The sequence below is a fragment of the Schistocerca nitens genome, chromosome 9, assembly GCF_023898315.1.
Source record: "Schistocerca nitens isolate TAMUIC-IGC-003100 chromosome 9, iqSchNite1.1, whole genome shotgun sequence".
Classification (NCBI taxonomy): domain Eukaryota; kingdom Metazoa; phylum Arthropoda; class Insecta; order Orthoptera; family Acrididae; genus Schistocerca; species Schistocerca nitens.
Genome location: NC_064622.1, coordinates 79,884,002 through 79,907,526, shown reverse-complemented (window position 1 = coordinate 79,907,526; position 23,525 = coordinate 79,884,002). Strand labels below are relative to the sequence as shown.

At 41.3% G+C, this 23,525-nt stretch overlaps 1 protein-coding gene across 2 annotated transcripts in view; it reads left to right on the top strand.

The window, feature by feature from the left end:
* LOC126203308 (serine protease inhibitor I/II-like) overlaps positions 1–23,525 on the top strand; it is a 213,944-nt gene that overhangs the window by 159,531 nt on the left and 30,888 nt on the right. The window contains exon 4 of one of the 2 annotated variants that reach the window (XM_049937575.1): positions 10,203–10,322. The exons of the other annotated variant lie outside the window; for it this stretch is intronic. Within the exon in view, the coding sequence (XP_049793532.1) occupies positions 10,203–10,318 (116 nt within the window). The 3' untranslated portion in view covers positions 10,319–10,322. Of the gene's footprint in view, positions 1–10,202; positions 10,323–23,525 lie in introns of those variants that run through there. 2 annotated transcript variants of the gene reach the window in all.

The window sequence follows — 23,525 nt, the reverse complement described above, 5'->3', positions numbered from 1 at the left end:
GTTATTCAGTGGGTTACTCCAACATCCCTTTTTGGGTATTGGTGTGACTTGAGCCACAACTGTTCACGGTTGGTTTGAAAAACAATCTGAACAATTCGAGCGAATGATTTGGTCAACCAGATCGTCCGACATATACCCCACCGCACAATTAAGGGACATAATCGAGATGTAAGTTCATCCACAAGATCCTGTACCGCCGACATTTTCACAGTTATGGACGCTACAACGGTAGCATGGCTCAGTATTCCTGCAGGGGGTTTTCCGAGTTTTTGAATGTATGCCCCGTCCAATTGCTGCACTACGACAGGCAGAAGGAGACCCAACAAGATATTAGGACGTACCCCATCTCTTGTCATCTCACTGTATCGAGATACGAAATGAAATGTCGTGCTATGTATTTCTTGCTAATTAGCGAAGTTAATGTGGGGCTGTGGTACAGGGATGGTGCATTCCATGCTCTAATTTTGGCTGATGGCTGCTGTGAACAAATAATACGTGACTGTTAGCTGCTACTTCATTTTATTTTTGGTTTTGCGTCACTTCAGGATGGAGTTAGAGCGGCTTCTTCTCACCACGGTCGATCATAGTTGTTTTTTTACTAGACTCGAGCAAAGGTGTTGAAACACAACTACCTCTTTCGCTTTATCATGTTTTGTTTGAGCGCTTGGCCCACTTCATTCTGCATTTGTTAACCCTAAGTGACATACGAGGCCATGCTGAAAATTAATACCTCCGAATTTTTTATGCCATTATTGTTAATTCTATTTTCTTAAGGCGAACGTTATTGACATTCTACATCTTCATTCTTCATTTCTACATATGTGCAGTCCTCTGGTAGTAGAGGACATGGAATTGCATTGTGTAAAATGGCGGTGTGTAACGTTACGGTGTCAGTGCGTGAGAGAAGGCGTACTGTAAGTTTCGAATTCGCTTTAATCAAGTTTAGAATTCAAAGAGGTGGTCCACACATGAACCATCCTCTCCTTCAGTACTATAATGCCAGACCACTCACGAGCGCTGTGACAATTGCAACAATCCGACGTCTTGGGTTCGATGTCATCGGTCTGCTCTGTACCGTTTCGACTTGTCCCATACCTTCACTTCTTTCCAAAACTTAAATAATATCTTCGAGGGCTTCATTTTGATAGTGATGAAGTGTAGTAAATAGAGGTGAGGTTATTTCTCCGTAAACTATTTCACATAATCTACAGTGACGGTATCAAAATACTGTTCTCTCTTTGGGACAAATGCGTTCGTCGTCAGCGTGACTATGTTCGAAATAAATATGTATACATGAAGCATGAAGACTTAGAATGTTAATAACGTTCGTTCTATTTAAAAAGCTTTAAGAGTTTACTCATCAAACGTTACGTGAAATCCTTTTTTTCTGGACGCCCTTCTATATATTTACAGTAATTTGTTAGTGTACAGTATTTGAGACACTGAAACTAATATTTTACAAACAAGCTGAGTCTCTTGGGAGAATGTTATCAGCAGTTACGCTGTTTCTGTCTGCATAGTTGTAATTGCTTAGTATTTTGCATCATTTTTGTGATTATTTCTACAGATGGGATGTATATCTGAGTTTAACAGATATCAGTGATTTGACATGAAAATCGTTCTTCTGTTCTGGTCTTCATTCGGAAGATTGATGAGACGCACCTTCCCACGTTAGGCTATCCTATGCAGGCATTTTCATCTCCCCATTAACTACTACACTGTATAGTGATTCCTTCGACTTCCTCTACCTGTGTATTCTCACACTTCCCTGCATTACCAAATGAACTGCCCCTTCGTTGTTCAGCATGTGTTACGTCGAAGGATCTGCTCCTTTAGTGCCGTAATTTTCTTTTCTCCTCAGCTCGATTCAGTACATCTTCTTTAGTTATACGATCTACCTGTCTAATCTTCTGCAGTCTTCTGTAGCACCACGTTTCAAAAGACTTTATTCTCTTCTCGTCTGCACTGCATATCCTCCGTCTTTACAAAGTTGCCCAGGTAAATACTTTGCTACCGTTTTATTGTATGTTACATGTTAAAATACTTCTCATTTCATATAAACACTTGTCTTTGTGTCGCAAATCTGTATTTTATATCCGTTTTAATTCAGCCATCATTAATTACTTTGCTCATCAAATAGCAAAACTCAGCTATTACCTTCAGTGACTCATACCGTAGTTTATTATTCTAATTCTCTTAACATAACCTGATTTAATTCGACTTCACTCCGTTACCAGTATTTTATTTTTATGGGCATTCATCTTATAAACTCTTCTCATGACGCTATCCATTCTTTTCAAATTATCTAAGTACATTTCTGGTAACAAAATTATAACGATAGCCATCATTCACCATCAGTGACAAGACGCCCTACACTTGTAAAGGTTTCTATTTGCTAAAAGAAAATTTCCTTTTCATTTAGTAAATAGTAAATTTGACGACTATAGCGATTCTTACCATTGACGATGAATATCAAGTTACGTACGTCCCGTGAACAAAACTTTATGTTATAATGACATCAGCAAGCTTTAAAATTTTTATTTCTTCTCCCTGAACTATGATTCCACTCTAAAATGTTTCTTTATTTTCACTTACTAGTTGCTCAATGCTCAGAACAAATAATGTTGGGGATAAGTTACACTCCTGTCTTACTCCCGTCTCAACTGATGTTTCCCTCCCATGTCTCTAGACTCTTATAACTGTTGTCTGGCTTCTGTGCAATTTGTACGGAACTTTCCCCTCGTTATTTTTTCAACTGATACCACCAAAATTTCAAAAGTGTGAATTCGATGCATCAATATCAACAGAATATTTAGTTTCATGTATCATGTGTCGACACAAAGTTCTCCCAGCATATATATTAAATGTTACTTGATTGTTTCGACGGATACGTAGGTCAGATGTCTACTGGATTCCTTTTTCTATGAATAATATTGTTATTTTATTTTCGTATACCCGTAAAAGGTATATCTTCTAACTGAAACTGGCTGCATTACTGAAGACTTTTGACATGCAGTGTATGGAATGTGACACCATAAATTTTTAAAAGTATATCGAAGATTTAGACCACCGTCTCTTAAACATAATTCACGGACCGAATAACTTCAATGGAAAAACACTGAACAAAGAGCGTTAACCGGAAAAGGGGCTCTGTCAAATAGTCCACAAATTTTCTATTTACCCTATTGAAACATGGAAATATTCTGACGTCAAACTCAAGCCGGAAGCCACCACTCGTGACCTGTATCACAGTCAGTACAGACAACATCAAGGAGTACAGTGCTCGGTGATCATTCTGTGAAGCTGCACAGCGTAACAGGGCGCTGGAATCCCCAGAAACGAAACCCTGCCGGTTCGCGAAAAATAAACGTAGGGGTTCGGTGGTGGGGACCAGGGAGTGGACTGGAGTGGTATATAAACACGCTTGGGACGCCCGGTCGGCAGTCGTATTCGCTCAGAATTAGCGGCAGCAGGCAGAAGCAGCAAATATGAAGGTCACACTAGCGATGGCAGCGGCGGTCTTGTTCGTCGCCATGGCAACCACAGTGGACGCCGCATCGGGTGAGTCTCACTGCGATTGTCGCGTTTCGGAGGTGCCAAGATAATTAATCATTCAGTATTTACATTCTGGTGCAAGTTAAGCAGTGCTGCTCCTGCTGTTCCCACAGAGAAACAGATGCGAACGACGCCTCCCCACTATATAGTTGTATCTCACCGAGTGAGGTGGGCAATGACTGAAGCAGTAGAGCTTGTGTGTGACCTGGTTAAAATCACGCTTTACCTCTGCATAAATCATTTTATGAGGACCCAGAATGGGTCTGAAAATAACACCACAATATCTTCACACTACAGCTACACCTTCGTAATGTAGCATTCCACCTCTCACTCGCAAACTTTAATATTTGGTTGTTGCAGTTCATTCCACTCATCAGACATTACAGTATCGATGTTTTGGGGCTGACTCTTCATACTCTTTGCCAGCTTTTTTTTCTTCTTAAACTACTTTTATGAGTCTGTTATGTCGGACATAAGACTTATAATTTGAACATCCAGCCACAAATATGGTTTAAAAAAGTTAATTTAAATCAGACGATTACAGGTTTCGCATTTATTGCAAATCGACGTTCACATGTCTCTTCTAGAACCTTTCTTTCTTGCTGCGTCCTCGTTACTAGTTCGAATACTATAGCAAAAAAAAAAAAAAAAAAAAAAAAACGATCGTTCATGAGTAGGTGACTTAAGAGAGATTTTTTTTTTCTTTTTAAGCTCCACAGAAACACTCATGTAGTGATTTTAAAAGTTTTAAAATAGGAAATGTGTCGCTAACGTATGTGCTGCATATTTCTGTGCCACGAATTCGTTTTGTATTTGAGTTAAGCATTTTAAAGCTAAGCTTGCCAGTGCTTTCTCAATTTCATTGACGTTCATTATTATTATTTACTCTTTTTTTAGCTTTACGCCATATAAGGTTTTCATTTTTGTTATATCCGTGTACTGTTACGTTTGAATTTTCATCGTAATTCTATATGTTGAGTCAAAACTCATGTCCCATGGGACAAATAGGGATAACCAGAATTGCACCCATAAACTTTCAGAGTTGATAATGCGGACAAAAACAAGAAAAAAGGCTAATAAACGTAGACTGTTGAATGCACACCTTAAGAGCTATGAGCACTTATTCACCCTCGATACTGTGAAACCGCTTCTACCGCTGGCTCTTTGCTTTCCATATTTTGAGAGAGGCGGTGGTAGGCAACAAAACGAGAAAAAACATGTCCAGTAAACAGGGGCTCTAAAGGGCACAGCTTACGAACTGTGAGCGCTTGTTCAGTAGCTAAGTCGTGTTTCACACAAACGAAGATGAAGAAATGTTCATACCTCCAAACAGAAGCGGAATAGGCGTACGTGCTTCTACTTTTTATAGTATCATCCAGGGTCTAAGATTGTGAACGACACGCAAATAAGCGGTCTTTAAGCGAAATTACTAATTCTAAAGCACATCACAACGTCTCACTTACAGTTCATGGTGACGTATTGTTTAGGATACATTCTTAAAACCACCGCTAGAGTGTATAGCTCACACTGCAGCGTTATCACGCCCCATAGGGCCGTTTCCGCTAGGATGCATTGCCTCCGTGTGATTTAAATGTCATCTGTTTAGAATGCCACGAAATTTTTATTCTTATAGGAAATATTTTGTTTTTATTCATTCTTCGTGGTATGAAATCATCAGACAAGCAATCAGTGTACAGAATTTTTTTTTTTTTTTTTTTTTTTTTTTTTTTTTTTGCATGTGGTACATGACACAACCAATCGGCGACGTAAAGCAAATTCCCCCATCTCTCGTAGCGGTAATATTTTACCCAACACATGAACGAGTCAGAATACTTGCGAATGGTCTTTTACGTAGAGGCTGTTGCAATATTCCTACTTACGCGATTGGTCTGCATGTTCTAAATCTTGTTCGTAAATGTTTTGTTGATCAATTTGTTGTGTAGAAAAAAATTTGAAACCACAGTGATACAATGCGGCATTAATAGGAAGTTTAATGAATTTTTAATTTTTTATCTTTTATTTTTATATTTTTATTATATCTAAGAGTTCATAACACAGCTTCGTACTTCCACGCTGTGTGCGAGTTACATTCTAACAGATGTAATAGCATGGATCGTCATTAGAACAAGAAAAAGAACGAGATATACTTAAAGGAAAGTTGAGTGCGTTAACCTCTGCACCAGTTCGTTCGGAAAAACCACCACCAAATGAACCGTGTGTTCGCTACAGATGATAGTCATACAAATCATTCCGAATTATACACGTCTACGATATCTTCAAAAAAGCGTTCACGATAAAAGGAAGTTAAAAAGATATCTACGTGCCTTCACTGTATAAAGAGAGGACTCATTTGTTACATCAGTATAAATATCACCAGTTGGCTTAAGACGAGTAGTTCAAGAAACGTCAAGTAAGGGAGTACGGAAAATCCACGTAAATATCCTGCGCCTAGTTTATTTGTATATTGTATTTTATAACTAGTCTACACAAACATTTTTTTCTTCGCCGTATCAGTTATGGAGACAGGTCTGTGAATGAAAATCCAATTACTATATACGTTATTGTTTCGAAATTTATGTTCCTCATGTTTACATCCTGTTTTGACATTAAAATAAAAAGTTCGCTGAACATCTGTGCATGTTTGAAACCTAAGCTATATGAGGAATCATTTTGTGGTGATTCTTGCAGATGCAGTGCCTGCTAACAAAATTAATAAATATCAGTTCCACCTATTGTTCAGACAACTGTTTTTTATATAAACCCAAACATATTGCACTACCTTTGTGCCATCGTTGAAGGGTGTTTTTTATTCTATTATGTAAAATGTGAACACATTTTAGCTCATAACTGTTCTAACGAAATCATGCCTAAAAAAGGCCTGTCACCGCCGTTACGCTAATTTTTGTACGTTACTGGGTTATGTAGGATCCTCTGTAGATTGATTTGCTAAATCGTCAACCAAACGCACGGGACCACCGTTTAACTGCAGATGACAAACTACCAATATCTGATACTGTACAGTGCGTCCTACATAACACGGTAATGTAGAAAAATTAAGGTAACGTAGTGAAAACATTATTAGATTTAATTTAGTGGGAATAGTTATCACTTAATTCGTGTTAACATGTAACAGAACTGAAAAGAAAACACCGACTGACGAAAAAAATATTTGTTTTTATATAAAAACCATTTGTTTGCATAACAGGCAGACCTGATATTCAGTAAAAAATGAGGCATATTCTTTGGTAGAGAATTATGTGCATATTGGTTGTCTGAATAGTTCCTTACTGAATGAATGTGCATGAGCGAGTGTCATATGGCTACATAAAAAGTTAGTAAGGAAACATAATGTAATGATGTTCAATGCGAAACCGCGGAACGCTTTGTCACAATAAAAAAATGAAAATTAAACCCTGACTGAGACAGTAAACACATTTTCATTTGCTGGTTGGTTTTTGTTCTAGAGTGTACTCCAGGTGACACGAAGAAGGAAGACTGCAACACTTGTAGGTGCACTCCAACAGGCGTCTGGGTCTGCACGCGCAAAGCATGTGTTACGAAGAGAGGTAAGCGGCTGTCTGCTTCGTTTGAGAGTTTCCTCTGTTCTTTCACGAAATACTGGTGTCGAGCAATAATTGTGTTGACACTGTTCAATAATTTTTCGTCCATATAGTGTAGAATGCAAGGTGTAAGAAAACATACATTGTAGCACGCAACGTGTAGTGAAACGATACGGACAAACGTCAAAGAGTTGTAGAGGGTCTCATGAGTAACAAATTCAGTGCAGGAACACCAAAGTCGATACAGGGAGTTGAACGTACCGGGGCTGATACGAGCCGTTAGGGCAGCTAGTGGGTCCGTAATGGGGACTTCGTACAGTAGAACTGTTGTTTGTTGTCCAGAGTTTACGAATGACTACCACAAAGTTCCATGGATAAAATAGAGGTGACTGCCGCATAGATAACCATTGTCCCCAACATTTTCAATGGTCTGTAGCATCATTGGATGACACTTCCACACATGGGATTTTATTCTTAATTTATTTCTAATATCGCTAAGACTAACGCGCAAGTGACCCTTGATAATGATGGGAGAACTGTCCACCACAGAAAACTCTGGAAACGCTGTCACTTGTATGCGAATGCGCGTCTCCCACATGCTCTGCCGCGAGTATTTAACAGCTTCGTTATGTCTGATTTGTATTTTGCCTGCTTCATCGACCTGCTTTACATAACAGCTTCCACGTCGACAAATAAATGATTTTCAAGCCCTTGGGGTAAGCCTTTCCTGCATGCCAGGTATGTTGTGGGAGTAGTATTGACCTGCTTTATTGAACTGTACTGCAGATGGTTTACATGCCGATGAACATTGTTGGGATCAGAGTTATGGAGAGACGGAAATGGACAGAGAGAAGAAGGGGAAGATGCATGAGGCAGATGCATATCGTAAAGGGGTAATAGGCAGTTGGAAAAGGAAGAGGGGGAGGAAGAGATGATAAGGGAAATTGGGAGGAAGATCTGGTCAGAGGAAGGATGATACGGTCAGAGGGATGAGGAGCAAATTATGGTTCGGCGAAAGGGAAAGGGATTGAGGAAATGAACAAAGACAGGAGTGGAGAAGATGAGACAGAGAGAGTTTGGAGGAGGAGTTAGACAAAATGGCTCTGAGCACTATGGGACTCAACTGCTGAGGTCATTAGTCCCATAGAACATAGAAGCAGTTAAACCTAACTATCCTAAGGACATCACACACATCCATGCCCGAGGCAGGATTCGAACCTGCGACCGTAGCGGTCTTGCGGTTCCAGACTGCAGCGCCTTTAACCGCACGGCCACTTCGGCCAGCTAGGAGTTAGACAGATAGAGGTGGGAGAATGAGATGGACAGAGGCAGAAAGAGGTGGACAAAGAGAGAGGGAGGAAGAAGTGTGTTAAATATGTATGTCAAAAAATATACGGGTGAAGCCGTCGGGAAAAATGGGTAGTGCTATAAAAAGCAAGGTATTTAGAATCTGCTTGTTGCAGTTGCTTGGCTGACGTAAACAGACTGGGTGTAAGGATGAACCCAGAATTTTCTTCGTTTTCTCATAATAGAGTACCACATCTCTGTACTCTATATGCCGAATGTTACAAAGAGCAGCTCAGGTGTAGCGAACAGTACTCCTCCACGCTCGCACACGGCAGCTGCAGTTTGTCACTCCAGAGAAGCGCTGAATGTGTAGCTGCGTTGCCAGCCACTCAGCAGCCAGTCACCAATGTAGATGGACTGCCGGTTCCGTTCCTTTTGAGTCACACCATGCACGGAAGGCCCAACAGAATCAGGTTTAGACGGATGACTCGAAGACGCCTCTACTTCACGTGCCCTGTCAGCTGAAGCATTTGAGGTGGTCCTGCTACATTTCCTAGCTCCAGGATATTACACCGCTCAAACAGTGAAAGTGGAGGACTACGACGAGTAGTTATTCCAAAGAGTTTATCGAGATTTCTTTATGTGGCGTAGACGTGCATTCTTGAATAGTTATTCACAAAGCCATGTCTTGCAAGGCACGTTTAAGTTTTTGGAGGGTTACTTGCCTCATTTTAGGCGAAATCTGGGATGGTTGCCTTTGAAAAGTTTGCGGCCGATTCTAATACCCCATCATTGTCCACTTTAATTATTTTCTGTCCATTCTGTAGTTCCTTTGTTTGAATCAATTTTTTTTTTTTTTTGTCCATTCTAGGCTTCTGCTTTTCCTGACCTTTCGCTGCTTCTGCTATTTGTCCTTCTGGAGCTTCTCCTCTTTTGATCCATTAGAACCCATGTTCTTTCTCTCCATTCTGGAAACATGCTTTTTCTGTCGATTCTGATCTTCTGTCCTTTCTGTTCATTCTCGACTTCTGAGTGTGTTGTCCATTCTGATGTTCTGTTCTTTCCGTACATCCGGAGATTCTGTTTTTTCTGTCCATTTTCATTTTCTGTATTTCCTGTCCGTTCTCAGCTTCTGAGCTTTCTGTCCATTCTCAGCTTCTGTCCATTCTGTCCATTCTGTCCATTCTCAGGTTATGCAAATTCTATCCATTCCGAGATTTTGGGTTTCTGACCATTCTGAGCTTCTGTTTCTTCCGTCCATTTTGAGATTCTGTTCTGTCCATTCTGAACTATTGTTCTTCCTGCCCCTTCTGATGTTCTATTCTTTTTTTTACATATTTTATCTTCCTGATGTCTTATTATATGATATATTATAGTAGATAAAAATGCTGCTACTCCCACAAAAGCGTTCGTACAACTCTTTCCTAGCCGCGCGGGATTAACCGAGTGGTCTGAGGCGCTGCAGTCATGGACTGTGCGGCTGGTCCCGGCGGAGGTTCGAGTTCTCCCTCGGGCATGGGTGTGTATGTGTTTGTCCTTAGGATAATTTAGGTTAAGTAGTATGTAAGCTTAGGGACTGATGACCTTAGCAGTTAAGTCCCATAAGATTTCACACACATTTGAACATTTTTTGAACAAGTCTTTCCTATTGTAAAATAAACACGCATTAATTGTGAAATGTGCTCCTATTTTTAGTTCTTTAGTAAACAAGGTAACTGATGAATATTTTTATAATGAGGGAAAGCTGTTTTATTGCTCTCACAGGCAATTATCTGAGTCTCCTTTGATATTGTGTTGCAGAGGTGAACTGCACTCCTGGAACGACCTTCAAGGATAAGTGTAACATCTGCCGCTGCGGTCCCGAAGGTAGAAATGCCAGCTGCACCTTGATGGCCTGTCCTCCTGGCTCGTATTAACCAGGTATGTAATCACTCTGTTTGACGTTCGGCTTTGTGAATTTCAAACCTAATCAAGTTAGCGTTTTAATGCTGCAATGAAGGCTGTCACGCCCAATTTTACGTCAGCATCGCTTCCGGACTGATAGGTCGCGGTGGGTGTATGAGACTACTTTACCGACGTTTCACACCCATCTCTGGGAGACTTCAGAGGCTGGAGGTAAACGAAGTGAAACACAAATGCTTAATTTGCAGTAAGAGAATAGCGATTGATTTAATTTTAATTGTCAATTGTGTCTCCGTCCACAGATAATGATGCATTATGCGTCCTATGACGTAAGGTTATGAGTTACATATAACTCACAGTGCACTTGTAAACTCGGAGAACCTTAAGCTTTGCCAGTTTCTGTCTCTGAATATAGCTCCCTCACATGGGGCAAAACGTTAGTAAATAGTTTGATACGGTGACCAAGGCCTTTGAAATATGATGTTTTAACTGTTGGTTTTAATGATGGAAACATCTCTAGGAAAGCACTATGATAGTTACCGTGAAGCATGTTGTGAGGCCCCTGTTTTAACGAAAAAAACTTTAATAAATACCTAGTAACTGTAGAATAAGTGTCTGTGTGTGTGTGTTTGTGTGTGTGTGTGTGTGTGTGTGTGTGTGTGTGTTAGAGATAGAGAGAGAGGGAGAGAGAGAGAGAGAGAGAGAGAGAGAGTAAGTAAGTAATTTAAATTTTGTCTTAGGCTTTTCACCTCAGTTTATCTCAGTTTATTAATATGAAGTTACAGTGGGCCAAAATAGTGAAATATTTACACTTACATGCAGCACGTTTCATTTTCGTAGTCTCTCGTTGTACTTTTGTGTATATTTAAGACCAATGAAGAAACTCCTATCATAATGAGACACCCTGCAAGTGGCAGGAGAAAAGATAAATCTATCAAAGTTCTTTGTTATTCATTCTTTATACTGATATTTTCCAGCCCAGTGTAACAACTAGCCCAACATTTCTCAAATATTAAAAATATACAATAAGAATGCTATCAACTTGACGCTGAAAATCGCGTAACCGACGGAAAGATTTCCGGGCAAGACTCCATGGAAGATAAAACTAATGAGCTCTAGACTAAATAAACAACGTTGTGGGTGTCACTGTTGATGAAAGAGGCAATAATTTTGCTACGATTCATTCTGTGTACTATTCAGACTTTATTAGTTTATTTATATGCCTTTTTAAATACATGTTACTTGGCACAATATTACACTTACCTACTTTAAAATACTGTTGTCTAATTTTTAAATCCTCATCTGGCTTCTGTTACGCCTTTCTCAGTTTTTTATTCTGCTTGATATGTTTTCGCCGGCCGAAGTGGCCGAGCGTTTCTGGGCGCTTCAGTCTGGAACCGCGCGACCGCTCCGGTCGCAGGTTCGAATCCTGCCTCGGGCATGGATGTGTGTGATGTCCTTAGGTTAGTTAGGTTTAAGTAGTTCTAAGTTCTAGGGGACTGATGAGCTAAGATGTTAAGTCCCATAGTGCTCAGAGCCATTTGAACCATTTTTGATATGTTTTCCCTTTGTATAAAATGGTGTAGTTATTATTGAGGCGCATGAAAATTACAAACACATTCTATTGTGGGGAACGTAAGTGGTTTTTATTTAATCTAAATTAAATACACCTTATACTGCCATATGAATGTTTTGCGTTTTCGTTTCAGCGTTCCTACTTGAAGATGACGGACTATCCGAGAAGTTCTCTGCAGTTAAAACTCTCATTTCAGCAGTGCGGACCTCCTTCTTTTATCTCTGCAGCAGATTATTTTCATCTGATTCCAATTTATGATTTGTAATTCTCTTATCGCATTCAAGCATGAAAAATAAACACATTGACTGTATTCCGTCTAATACAGAGTTTGTTTCACGGACAAAACTTTATTTCCATTGTATGTAAATGCAGTATTTATATGTTTTGATTTTCTTTTTGGTTCATTTGCTCATAAAGTTATTATTTTTCTTTCTACAACCATCAGCAATACAATGGTTTACTTCCTAATGTTAATATTATATTATTCTTACGTGCTCGACAACTTCCACATCCTCCTTCTACTCAGGTGAGCAGTAGTGTTGGACACCTAATTGGCGTCCGTTGTGCTACGTACCAGGATGAATTGAGTGACGCAGAGACTGAATGATATGTTTGTAGTTTTTCACACTTGTCGAGACAAATTTCTAGCTTGTTTGCTATCTTCGCGTTAGTAATATGAATAGTTACATCACGGAACCAGATAAATAAAAAATTATACGATTCGCAAGGAGATGATATAGGAGACTTACCTTTCTGTCTTAGGATAAGCTGATTCTTGCCAAGATATATCCACCTAAAACGCACCATAATGCGTGATCTAGTAGCTTTGGCCTATACCTATGTAAGCATTAAATAAATCGAAAGGATGATAAACAGATGTAAATGATGATGAAAAGTGAACAGGAGTCTTGGCATTAATGTGAACATTGTTTTTACTAATGTTATTTTATTGGTGCCTGGATACACCAAAACAACCAGCACTGCACCAAATTCCACGGACATTAACGCTAACACTTCAGTAGGTACATGGTAAAACGTATCTGTGGTTTAAGTTACCAAATCGGTTTCCAAATAAACAAAATGAACACATACACAAACATAAACCTATCGATTATATTTTAATGCCAACTTTCAACAAGTATACCACAAGCTATTTATAAATTTTTATATCCACTGTCGTCCAATTATCAAGGACTATTGCTTCGGATGAGTGCTGCAGAAAAGGTACAAGCAGGTCTCACAGATACTAATTATTTGCTGGATGTATTCCAATCTCTGTCTTCCTATACAGCTTTTCTACAGCCTCTAGGACCATGGCAGTTATTCCTTATTCCCTCCTGATGACTTGACGCATGTCCTATTGTCCTGTCCCTTCTTCTTGGCAGTGCTTTCCATAAGCTCCCGTCCTCGCCAATTCTGCGGAAAACCTCCTCACTCCTTACTTTATTAGTCTAACTAATTTTCAACATTCTTCTGTAGCGCCACATCTCAAAGGCTTTGATTCTTTTCTGTTGTGGTTTTCTCCCAGTCCATGTCTCACTACCATACAATTCCGTGCTCCAAATGTACATTTTCAGAAATTTCTTCCTCAAATTAAGGTCTGTGTTTGATGCTAGTATGGTTCTATTGGGCAAGCATGCACTTTTTGCCAGTGCTAGTATGCTTTTTATGTCCTTCTTGCTCCGTCCGTCGTGATTTATTGTGCTGCTTAGGTAGCAGAATTCCTTAAATTCATCTACTACTTCACCGTCAATTCTGATGTTAAGTTTCTCGTTGTTCTCATTTCTGCTGCTTCTCATTACTTAAGTCTTTCTTCGATTTACTCTCAATCCATTTTCTGTACACTGTAGACTGTTCAGTCCATTCAGCAGATCCTGTAATCCTTCATTTTCACTGAAAATAGCAATGTCACCAGTGAATCTGTCATTGATATACTCTCACGTTGAATTATAACCCCACTCCTGAAGCTTTCTTTTATTCCCTTCATTGCTTCTTCTATGTATAGATTGAACAATATGGGTGAAAACCTACGTTCTTGCTTTACACAATTTTTAATCGGTGCACTTCGTTCTTGGTCTTCCATTCTTATTGTTACCTCTCGGTCCTTGTACATATTGTATACCATCCTCCATACCATGAACGTATCTTGATCTTTCTTCTGTTTTGCTTCGATTCTCTACCGCAACGTCACAACTGCCTCTTTGGTGCCTTCACCTGTCCTAAAGCCGAAGTGATTATCATCTGACAGATCCTCAATTTTCTTTTCTATTCTCCTCTGCATTAATGTTGTCAGAAACTTACATGCATACGCTGATTATGCGGTAGTTCTCGCACTTAGTTCTCCTTGTTATCCTCGCAATGGTGAGGACGGTATTTTTCCAAAAGTCTGATTGTGCGTCACTAGTCTTATACATCCTACGCACCAACAAGGATAGTTGTTTTGTTGCCACTTCTGCCATTATTTTAAAAATTCCGATGGAATGTTATTTATCCCTTCAGCCTTATTTGATTTTAAGTCGTCCAAGGATCTTTTAAATTATGATCTTAATAATAGATCCCCTACCTCTTCCCTATCACTTTCTCTTTCTTCTATCACGTCATCAGATGTCCTCCTCCTCATAGAGGCTTTCAGTGTACTCTTTCCACGTATCGGCTCTTTCCTCTGCATTTAACAGTAGGATTCCCACTGCACACTTAGTGTCACAACCCTTGCTCACCGAAAGTATTTTTGACATTACTGCATGCTAGGTCAGTCTTTCTGAAACTCATTTCCTTTTCGATTTCTTCATATTTTTCATGCTGCCATTTCGCCTTAGCCTCCCCATTTCTTTCGTTGGTAAGTGACATTTTCGTACCCATTTTCTCGTCGATCAACTGAAGTATTTCTTCTGCTGCCCACGGTTTTTCGCAGTTAGCTCCTCGGTACCTACGTGTAACTTCCCAGGTTCTGTGATTGCCCTTTTAGAAATGCCCATTCCCGTTCAACTGAACTGGCTACTCAGCTATTTATCATCGCAGTATCTGTACGCCGAGAGAACTTCAAGTGTTTCTCTTCTTCATTGCGTAGTACTTCCGTATCCCACCTCTTTGAGCACTGATATTTCACGACTAGTCCCCAAAACCTCAATCTACTCTTCGTCATTAGTAAATTACGATCTGGGTCTATATCTGCTCCTGAGTATCTCTTACAATCGAACGTCTGGTTTCTTAATATCTGCCTGAGAATGATATAATCTAACTGGAATATTCCCGTACCTCTTGTAATTATACGTGTGAGAAAGGGGAACGTGGCGCTGAGCGCTCCGTCTGTACAGAAGTAGTCAGAACAGCAGCATAGGTCTACGTTCTACGTTGCACTACATTGAGCCTCAGCTACTCGTATTTGTGAACATTCCCTATTAAAGTTTAGACACAGATGGCGCTCCGGTAGTTGTGCCAATACGCTACCTGTTGGTGGACGACGTTGAAACCAAGATAAGTGCAAATGCAGTCATCGGATCAAAATCGACGTCGTCTTTCCATGCTGCACTAATTTTAATCCTCCAGTGGAGTGCTTGAGTAAGTATAAGCAAGAGGGACAGAAGATTAGGGCTTATCATCCCATTGACGGCCATTCATTTATTTTAAGAGGCCGTCACGTCTTGAACAGTTTGGTTTGGGTTTGATGCGTGTTGGTTGGTTGTAAACCACTACGTCGATGTGCCTGGCGTTACTTGAACTTTCGTAAACTTGTGATTCTGCTTATTGACCCATGTGTCCCTATTTGTGAACCTTCCTCACTGCATACAAATGTCGCACTCTGGTGGAATTATCATATTCATCACATTTGCCAGTTCTCAAGTATAATGGCATGGATCGTTAAGAATAATGTGTTTAAAAGATCTTCATCAAACCCCGAAGAGCTTTTCGAATGTGCAGAGTCACTAATGACAAAATTATCCTCCTTAAAACGAGAAAACCATTTTCTCACCCTGCTCTGACTAATGGCATTATCCCCATACACGGTGAAAAGGTTTCTGGCTGCCTCCGCTGATGTCAACCCTATACTGAGCTCAGAGAGAAGAATATGTCGAAAATGTTCCGATTTCTCCACTTGGAACTCCATTTTCCAGCGTTCACTCGCTATCTCCAGATGACAAAATACAATATTTAAATTCAAATAGCAACAGTCAACTACTAATAAATAATGACAGTCGATAAATAAGCCCATAGCAGCCGGAATACCAACATGTAAAACAAAAACATTACGAAATTGTGTGCGCCAAGCTAATATAATACCTAGTGGCACAGCTTAAGGGGCGCTAAGTTAGCAATGAGCGCTCTAGTTAAGTAGCTTGGATTTAGCTTACAGAGTGACTATTGTCTACTAATATGTAGTTAATGTGTGTCCTAATTGGGTATGTGAACTTTCTGTTAACTATGTATGTGACTATGACGTGGCCAGTGTGGTTTCTTAACCATAGCGCATTTTCGATTTTATGAGTCCTGAAATTTAGAGGCCTTAATTGAATGATTACTCACCGCTTTTGTTCAGGTTGAATGCGTTCGAAGAAATGCTTTTTAATGATTTTAGAGGTTTGCAGCCTGTAGCGTCAGTTGGTATGAGACCACTTCGGTTGTAAAGATGTCTGAGCCAGTGTGTCCCCTTTCCAACGGTCGCTTACGCTCAGCTTCTGTGAGGCGCGCGTCGTTGCTGCTACCGGAGTCACTCTTCACATCCTGCGCCCTGTTCACCGCAACCACGCCAGGTGGTACAGGTTGGCGTCGGATCGCAAGACTAGTTAATGAAGTTTGAGGTGAACTGGACAAAATAAATAAAGAAAGAAACTGAAAAACAAATAAATTTTTCACCGCGAGCATCCTCAGTCCCAAACATCCCAGTGCTCCACTCCCAGATCACGTTACCTGGTACAAAACTGGACACGTGTGAAGTTACTGGCACCATTCCGTGGCTCGCTGGGACAGTGGACAGGTGCACAACCCAGGTTCTGAGATTTACCTTCAAATACATATTTTTATTGTATGTAATATATGTAATTCCCATCCAAAACCATCTCAAGGGTTTTTCAGTATCAGTAACATTAGCACAAGTGTCACATTAAACCAGCTTTAGTCGTTTCCCTTCAGTCAAACAGCGATCTAGTTTCATATAAGTAAGATTTTGATAACAAGAAATCAAGCATCTGGCAATACAAACAATAAAACCTTACAGACGCCGACCTGTGTTCTGAAACTGATTACTATGAATTAAGAATACCTTATCCTCAGTTATCACAATAGCCCATTAAAAAGATGACAAAAATATCTAAAGAGCGTTGAAGAAATTCCATAATTTGATTACCTTAACCAGATACGTATAACTTATAACGACATTCTACATAAAACTCTACCAAATGTAAAATAATCCTTCTAAGCCTACTTAAGAAATTCTTCCGCAAGAGATAACAAAAATGGGAAATGAGAATAGTAACCTACACAAATTGCAAAAATGTAATAAACTGAAAATCGACGAGATTTGTCAAATGCATAGCACGTATTTTGCATAACCATTGAAAATATGGTTTGAGAATATTATTTTACGCTATCATTACTCATTCATACAATATGACCTGGGTTCATGATCCTCCCCTATATTCATATGAGCACGTGGCCTTTTTCCCTCATGAAACACAAATACTTTTAACACAGTCCAACAACCTTTTCACACACGCAGCACTTGCTACAGTTGATCAAACACAGTCTGTAGCATCCCTCAGAAGAAAACTCAGTCAAAAGATCAGTCTTTAAACGAGCGGAGACAGTTGCTAGCCATTTTTAATCTGACGAGGCGGCATCAACGTTAAACCAGCAACTTGCCCGGTGCCTCACAACTTGCTTTAAAAGTAAATAATGTTTAGGAAACACATACAGTAGAAATACAGAAACCAATCTGAGTCCCATGACAAGACCTTGCATCAGTACGGGAGTGACAGGACTCTGTCAGTGCCGCAGTTCAGCACAGTAGTCCTTGGCGAAAGCCATTATGACTTGTGATATCCCTGGCTGTGGCCACCAGTATTTTATCTTGCTAGAAGCTCGCCTTGATGCAGCTTGATACACGTAAAGTAGCATATGGTACAAAAGCGGAGTGAGGTACAAGCAGCAGATCGTACAGTATGTACCATTCCCGTGGGAGAGTCTGCCAATTGTACTGAACTTGCTTCTGATTGGTTAGTAAATTCGAGAGCTAGGCGCCAAAACGCCTAACTTTTCTTATTAATTATTTATATACTTCTCATTGTATTTAACCTTGTTTTCAGTATGACAATCTCTCGTGGTTACCGTACGAGTCTACCGTTTTTGTTTAACAAATTACACTACATTTGAGAAACATGAGAGTAGCGATTTTACAACCGAAGTGCTTCGGACACCTTCGGGTCGCTTTGGCGCGCCTGGGAGACCAAGTACTTCGGCTGCGCTGGTCAGACTGTTTCGGGCGTTGTGAAGGATTCGGGTGTTCTTCAGAGCCGGACCTGTATCTCTCTGTTTCGCACGGACATGTCGTACTCTATACTGGAAGTTGTCCGAAAAGTTACCGTACTATTAAGAAAGCTATGTCGAGAGTTGTCGAAGAGAGTGTAAAAAGTGATATTTTAAAATATAAACAAACAGGGTCCCTTAATGGGAGGTGTCACCTACCACCTGGACAAGTGGAATCCCACAAAAAAAAGCACAAACACAGATTCAAGTTCGAGATGACAGCATAGCAGCCTCCGCCGAAGAAGATCCCACGACCGACGAGCTGAGCTGGGGACACAACTTTAGAAGACGACAGGTTGGTGGAAAGAACGCTTAGGGACTCTTTTTCAATCTCTACAGATCTCTTCAGCTTCCAGATCTGACTTTCAACACGACGAAATATAATTTATAGTCTTCACCTCCAGAAAAACACAGCTACGCTTAGTGGCCCGCCGTAATGAGTGTCTGTAAAACTTCTCACGACCCTCCGGACCCTCTTGCTCCCTTCCATCAATTTCTTCTTGAAACACAGGCTACAATACAAAAGATGCCTGCTGACACAGTAGCAGATAACCACTGTACTGTCTGATTGTCCTGAAATAAGCGCCCTTTCTCCAAGAACTATCACTCCACTCTCAATATTATTTTTGTGGTGCCACCGCCAGACACCACACTTGCTAGGTGGTAGCCTTTAAATCGGCCGCGGTCCGTTAGTATACGTCGGACCCGCGTGTCGCCACTATCAGTGATTGCAGACCGAGCGCCGCCGCACGGCAGGTCTAGTCTAGAGAGACTCCCTAGCACTCGCCCCAGTTGTACAGCCGACTTTGCTAGCGATGGTTCACTGTCTACATACGCTCTCATTTTCAGAGACGACAGTTTAGCATAGCCTTCAGCTACGTCATTTGCTACGACCTAGCAAGGCGCCATATTCACTTACTATGTCTTCTGAACAGATAGTATTATGACTCATGTACCGTCAAGAGCGACGTTCATCATTAATGGATTAAAGTTAAGTATCCAATGAATTACGTCCGCTTTCTGAATTCTAATTCCTCGTCATGTTCCAGACCTCACGTCAGTATAGGCCTTCCCTCCTCACGCCAGCCTGCGTGAGCTAAATCGGCATGCATTTCGGCCTCCTCTAGTAACACGGTGTTGGCTCTTCTGCCAACACTACAATTTTCACCTCAGGCGCCCAGTAATCCACAACTCCTTGGAATTGTACTGACGCTTTCAGCTGCCTGCCCGTGACACCACAACTGCTCTCTGCACACATGTGCCCCACATGTCACGTGACACTGCGATATCATTGCGACAGAGGTGCTCCACTGCAATAGTGCCAACCATCAGCACACTGCGCCGATAATCTTACAATTCTGAACTGGAAAAGTAGCCATTTTCGAAAGTTCACCTACTGTACCAAAACAAAAAGCACTCCGTCTTCGGGCCACAAGTGGCCCATCGGGACCATCCGACCGCCGTATCATCCTCAGCTGAGGATGCGGATAGGAGGCGCGTGTGGTCAGCACACCGCTCTCCCGGTCGTTATAATGGTTTTCCTTGACCAGAGCCGCTACTATTCGGTCGAGTAGCTCCTCAATTGACAACACGAGGCTGAGTGCACCCCGAAAAATGGCAACAGCGCATGGCGGCTGGATGGTCACCCATCCAAGTGTAAGCCACGCCCAACAGCGCTTAACTTCAGTGATCTCACGGGAACCGGTGTATCCATTGTGGCAAGGCCGTTGCACTGTACCGAAAAGGCAGTGAATATTATATTGGCAGTATCTCCTGTACCTAGTACGATCGTATTTGGTACGTTTCAATCCGCAGCATTAACACCGTCGTGGACTAGTTTTTCATGAAGTTTGTTACACATGTTAAGTTCAGGTCGTTATACTTAATATCTTACTTATTAGCTGTCAGTATTTCTTGACTTCCAAAAGCATTTAATCAGTACCAGACAACATTTACTATTGAAAACAAGATCGTATAGGGCATCAAGAGAAATTTTTGACTGGATTGGTCGACCGTAGTGGCCGAGCGGTTCTAGGCGCTACAGTCTGGAACCGCGCGGCCGCTACGGTCGCAGGTTCGGATCCTGCCTCGGGTCCTTAGGTTAGTTAGGTTTAAGTAGTTCTAAGTTCTAGGGGACTGATGACCTGAGATGTTGCGTCCCATAGTGCTCAGAGCCATTTGAACCATTTTTGAGCCATCTCGTTGCAAACAACATTAGCAGTGTCCCCACACTTTTCACAGATGATGCAATTATCATAATAACGTACTGTCTAAAACAAGGTGCACAACAAACGTTCAGTCAGACCTTGATACAATATCTGCACCTTTCTTTCAGTTTTAAGACATGTAAAACTGTGCACTTCAGTAAAAGAAAAAAAGGAGTTTCCCATGATATGGCTGACACTCAGCAACCAGATACTAGTTTCAGCATAGGGTTATAGAGCCAAAAGGTTGGCTGCATAATCCTATGTTGAGTCTCCTATGGAACACACATCTGGAATCGGTTAACTCTTACAAATAGCTGGGTGTAAATCTTCGTATGAGAATGACATAGAACGATCACATAAGCTCAGTTGTAGTTAAAGCAGGTGACAGACTTCGGTTTATTGGTTTAATACTGAGGAAACGTAATCAGACTACAGTGGAGACTGCTCACAAATCACTTGTGCGCCACATCATCCTACAACACTGGTCAAGTATGTGAGGCCCGCACGAAACAGGACTAACAGGGGACATCGAACGTCTGCAAAAAAAGGGCAACACGAACGGTCACAGCTCCGCTTGACGTAAAGGACGGCAGCGCGGTGACATTGAAAGAACTGCAAAATTCTTGAAAAGAGACGCAAACTGTCTATTGAAATCCTACTTAGCAAGTTTCAAGAACTATTCCAGATGATGAAACCGAGCGAGGTGGCGCAGTGGTTAGACACTGGACTCGCATTCGGAAGGACGACGGTTCAATCCCGCGTCCGGCCATCCTGATTTAGGTTTTCCGTGATTTCCCTAAATCACTCCAGGCAAATGCCGGGATGGTTTCTCTGAAAGGGCACGGCCGACTTCCTTCCCCATCCTTCCCTAATCCGATGAGACCGATGACCACGCTGTCTGGTCTCCTTCCCCAAACCAACCAACCAGATGATGAATGAAGGACTACCATATAAATAACTCCCTACGTACAGTTCCCGTAGGTATCAAGAAGACAGTACTAGATTAATAAGAGCGCGCAAAGAGGCATTAAAGCAGACATTTTTTTCCCACGTTCCACAAGTAATTGGAATGGGAAGAAGAGATAATAACTGGTACAGTGGGAACTACCTTCTGTCATGCACTACAAAGTGTTTTGCGTAATAATTACGTAGATGTAGAGTTAGATGTCTCATATCTTTTAGCGAAGAATGGCCCCTGTGCTTGTGATAGAGATGTCTATTTGTAAACGACTATATACAGATCATTGTTTCAAACCTTTAGACTATCTTGTGAAATGAAGTAAATACATCGGCCACAACTGTACACTCAAATGAATTTGCTGGTGACAACTCAAAATCTGTGGCGGACCAAGACTCGAACCCCCATTTCCCAGTTTACACGAGCAGTCGCCTTAAGCGCTTCAAGTATCCCAGCACCCTTTCCTTTCGACAGAAATTCCTTTGTTGTCGCACACTACTTATATTGCGCCCCATGTTCTCCACACTTATTGCTCGTCACATCACGCTAGATTTCTGCAAGGGCTCAAGAAAGAGACTGCGTATGCTCCGAAATGATCTAAGTGCCTGTCAAGCCGTGTAGAATTACATAGAGAGTGATTCTTACTGAAGTTTGAAAACTCTAGAAGCACATAGATGTCTTTGAGACAACTGTAAGACACATGGGGTTGAAAATATCTGGAAATACCCCAAAAGTGGATAACTAATGTTAAACGTATGACGTCATTATATGACGCATCTCGTCGCACTTGCCTTCCAACCTCTCACACTTGGTCATCCTAGCCCAAATCAAACATTCACCTGGCTCCGGGTCTACGTAAGAGACTTTAGCGTCTGGCAGGTTATTAAATTAAGTCTCACTGTCTCCGCTGGTTTCTGCAAAGTATAGTGCAACTAAATCCTACCATACTGCGTCACAAATACGCTGATAAGCCACAACATTATGAACACTGGCCACGGCGACGCTGGATGCCGCCTGGTGGCGTTGCGGACACATGACGTGGTAACAGAAGTATGTAAGCTGGGTAGACACGGAACGAGTGTCACCCTAGAGAAGATATAGTCTGAAAATGGGAAAGTACATTGAGATAGGCGACTTTGACAAAGGAAATATTATTACTATTACGTAGAGCCTGAGAACGACTATCTTGAGAATGGCGAAACTGGTCGAATGTTTACATGCTACTGTCGTGAGCATCTACGAAAAGAGGTAGAATGACAGTGAAACTACGACTAGGCGCTAAATGGTGGGACGTCCACGAATCTTCACAGAACGTTGAGTTCGAGCACTTGTCTGCTACATAAAATAGGATGTATGTTGATCTCTTCCATCTCTGCTAAAAGAGAACAATGCTGTTACATGCATAACTGTTTCGGAGCACACCGTTCACCGTACACTGTTGAACAAGGAGTTCCACAGCAGACTAACCCCTCGTGTTCACATGTTGACCCAATGACGTCGTCAGTTACAACTGCAGTGGGTACGGGACCATCGGGATTCGACCGTCGATCCATGGAAACGTGTAAACTCTTCGGGTGAATCACAGTTCTTCTACAATAGGTCGATGGTCATCTCGACAAACGCCGTCATCAAGAAAAAGGACGGCTCGAAACGTGCAACACACCAAGGACGGAAGTTGGTGGGAGTAGTATTATGCTATGGAAGTCATTATTCGTCTCCTGCATGGAACCTGTGGTACTAATCGATGACACGCTGAAAGCTACAAACCATATGCATCCCTTCATTCTTCATTTCTTCGTGTCATATCGTCTTTCAGCAGCATAGTTGACATGTCTCGGAGTCAGATCTCTGCTACAGTGGTTTGAGGGAGCACTTACGTTGACGTCTCGGCGACCAAATTCTCTTGATGTAAATTCTATGGAATCCATCTGGATGGCTATCGGGGACCATCTCCGCCTACC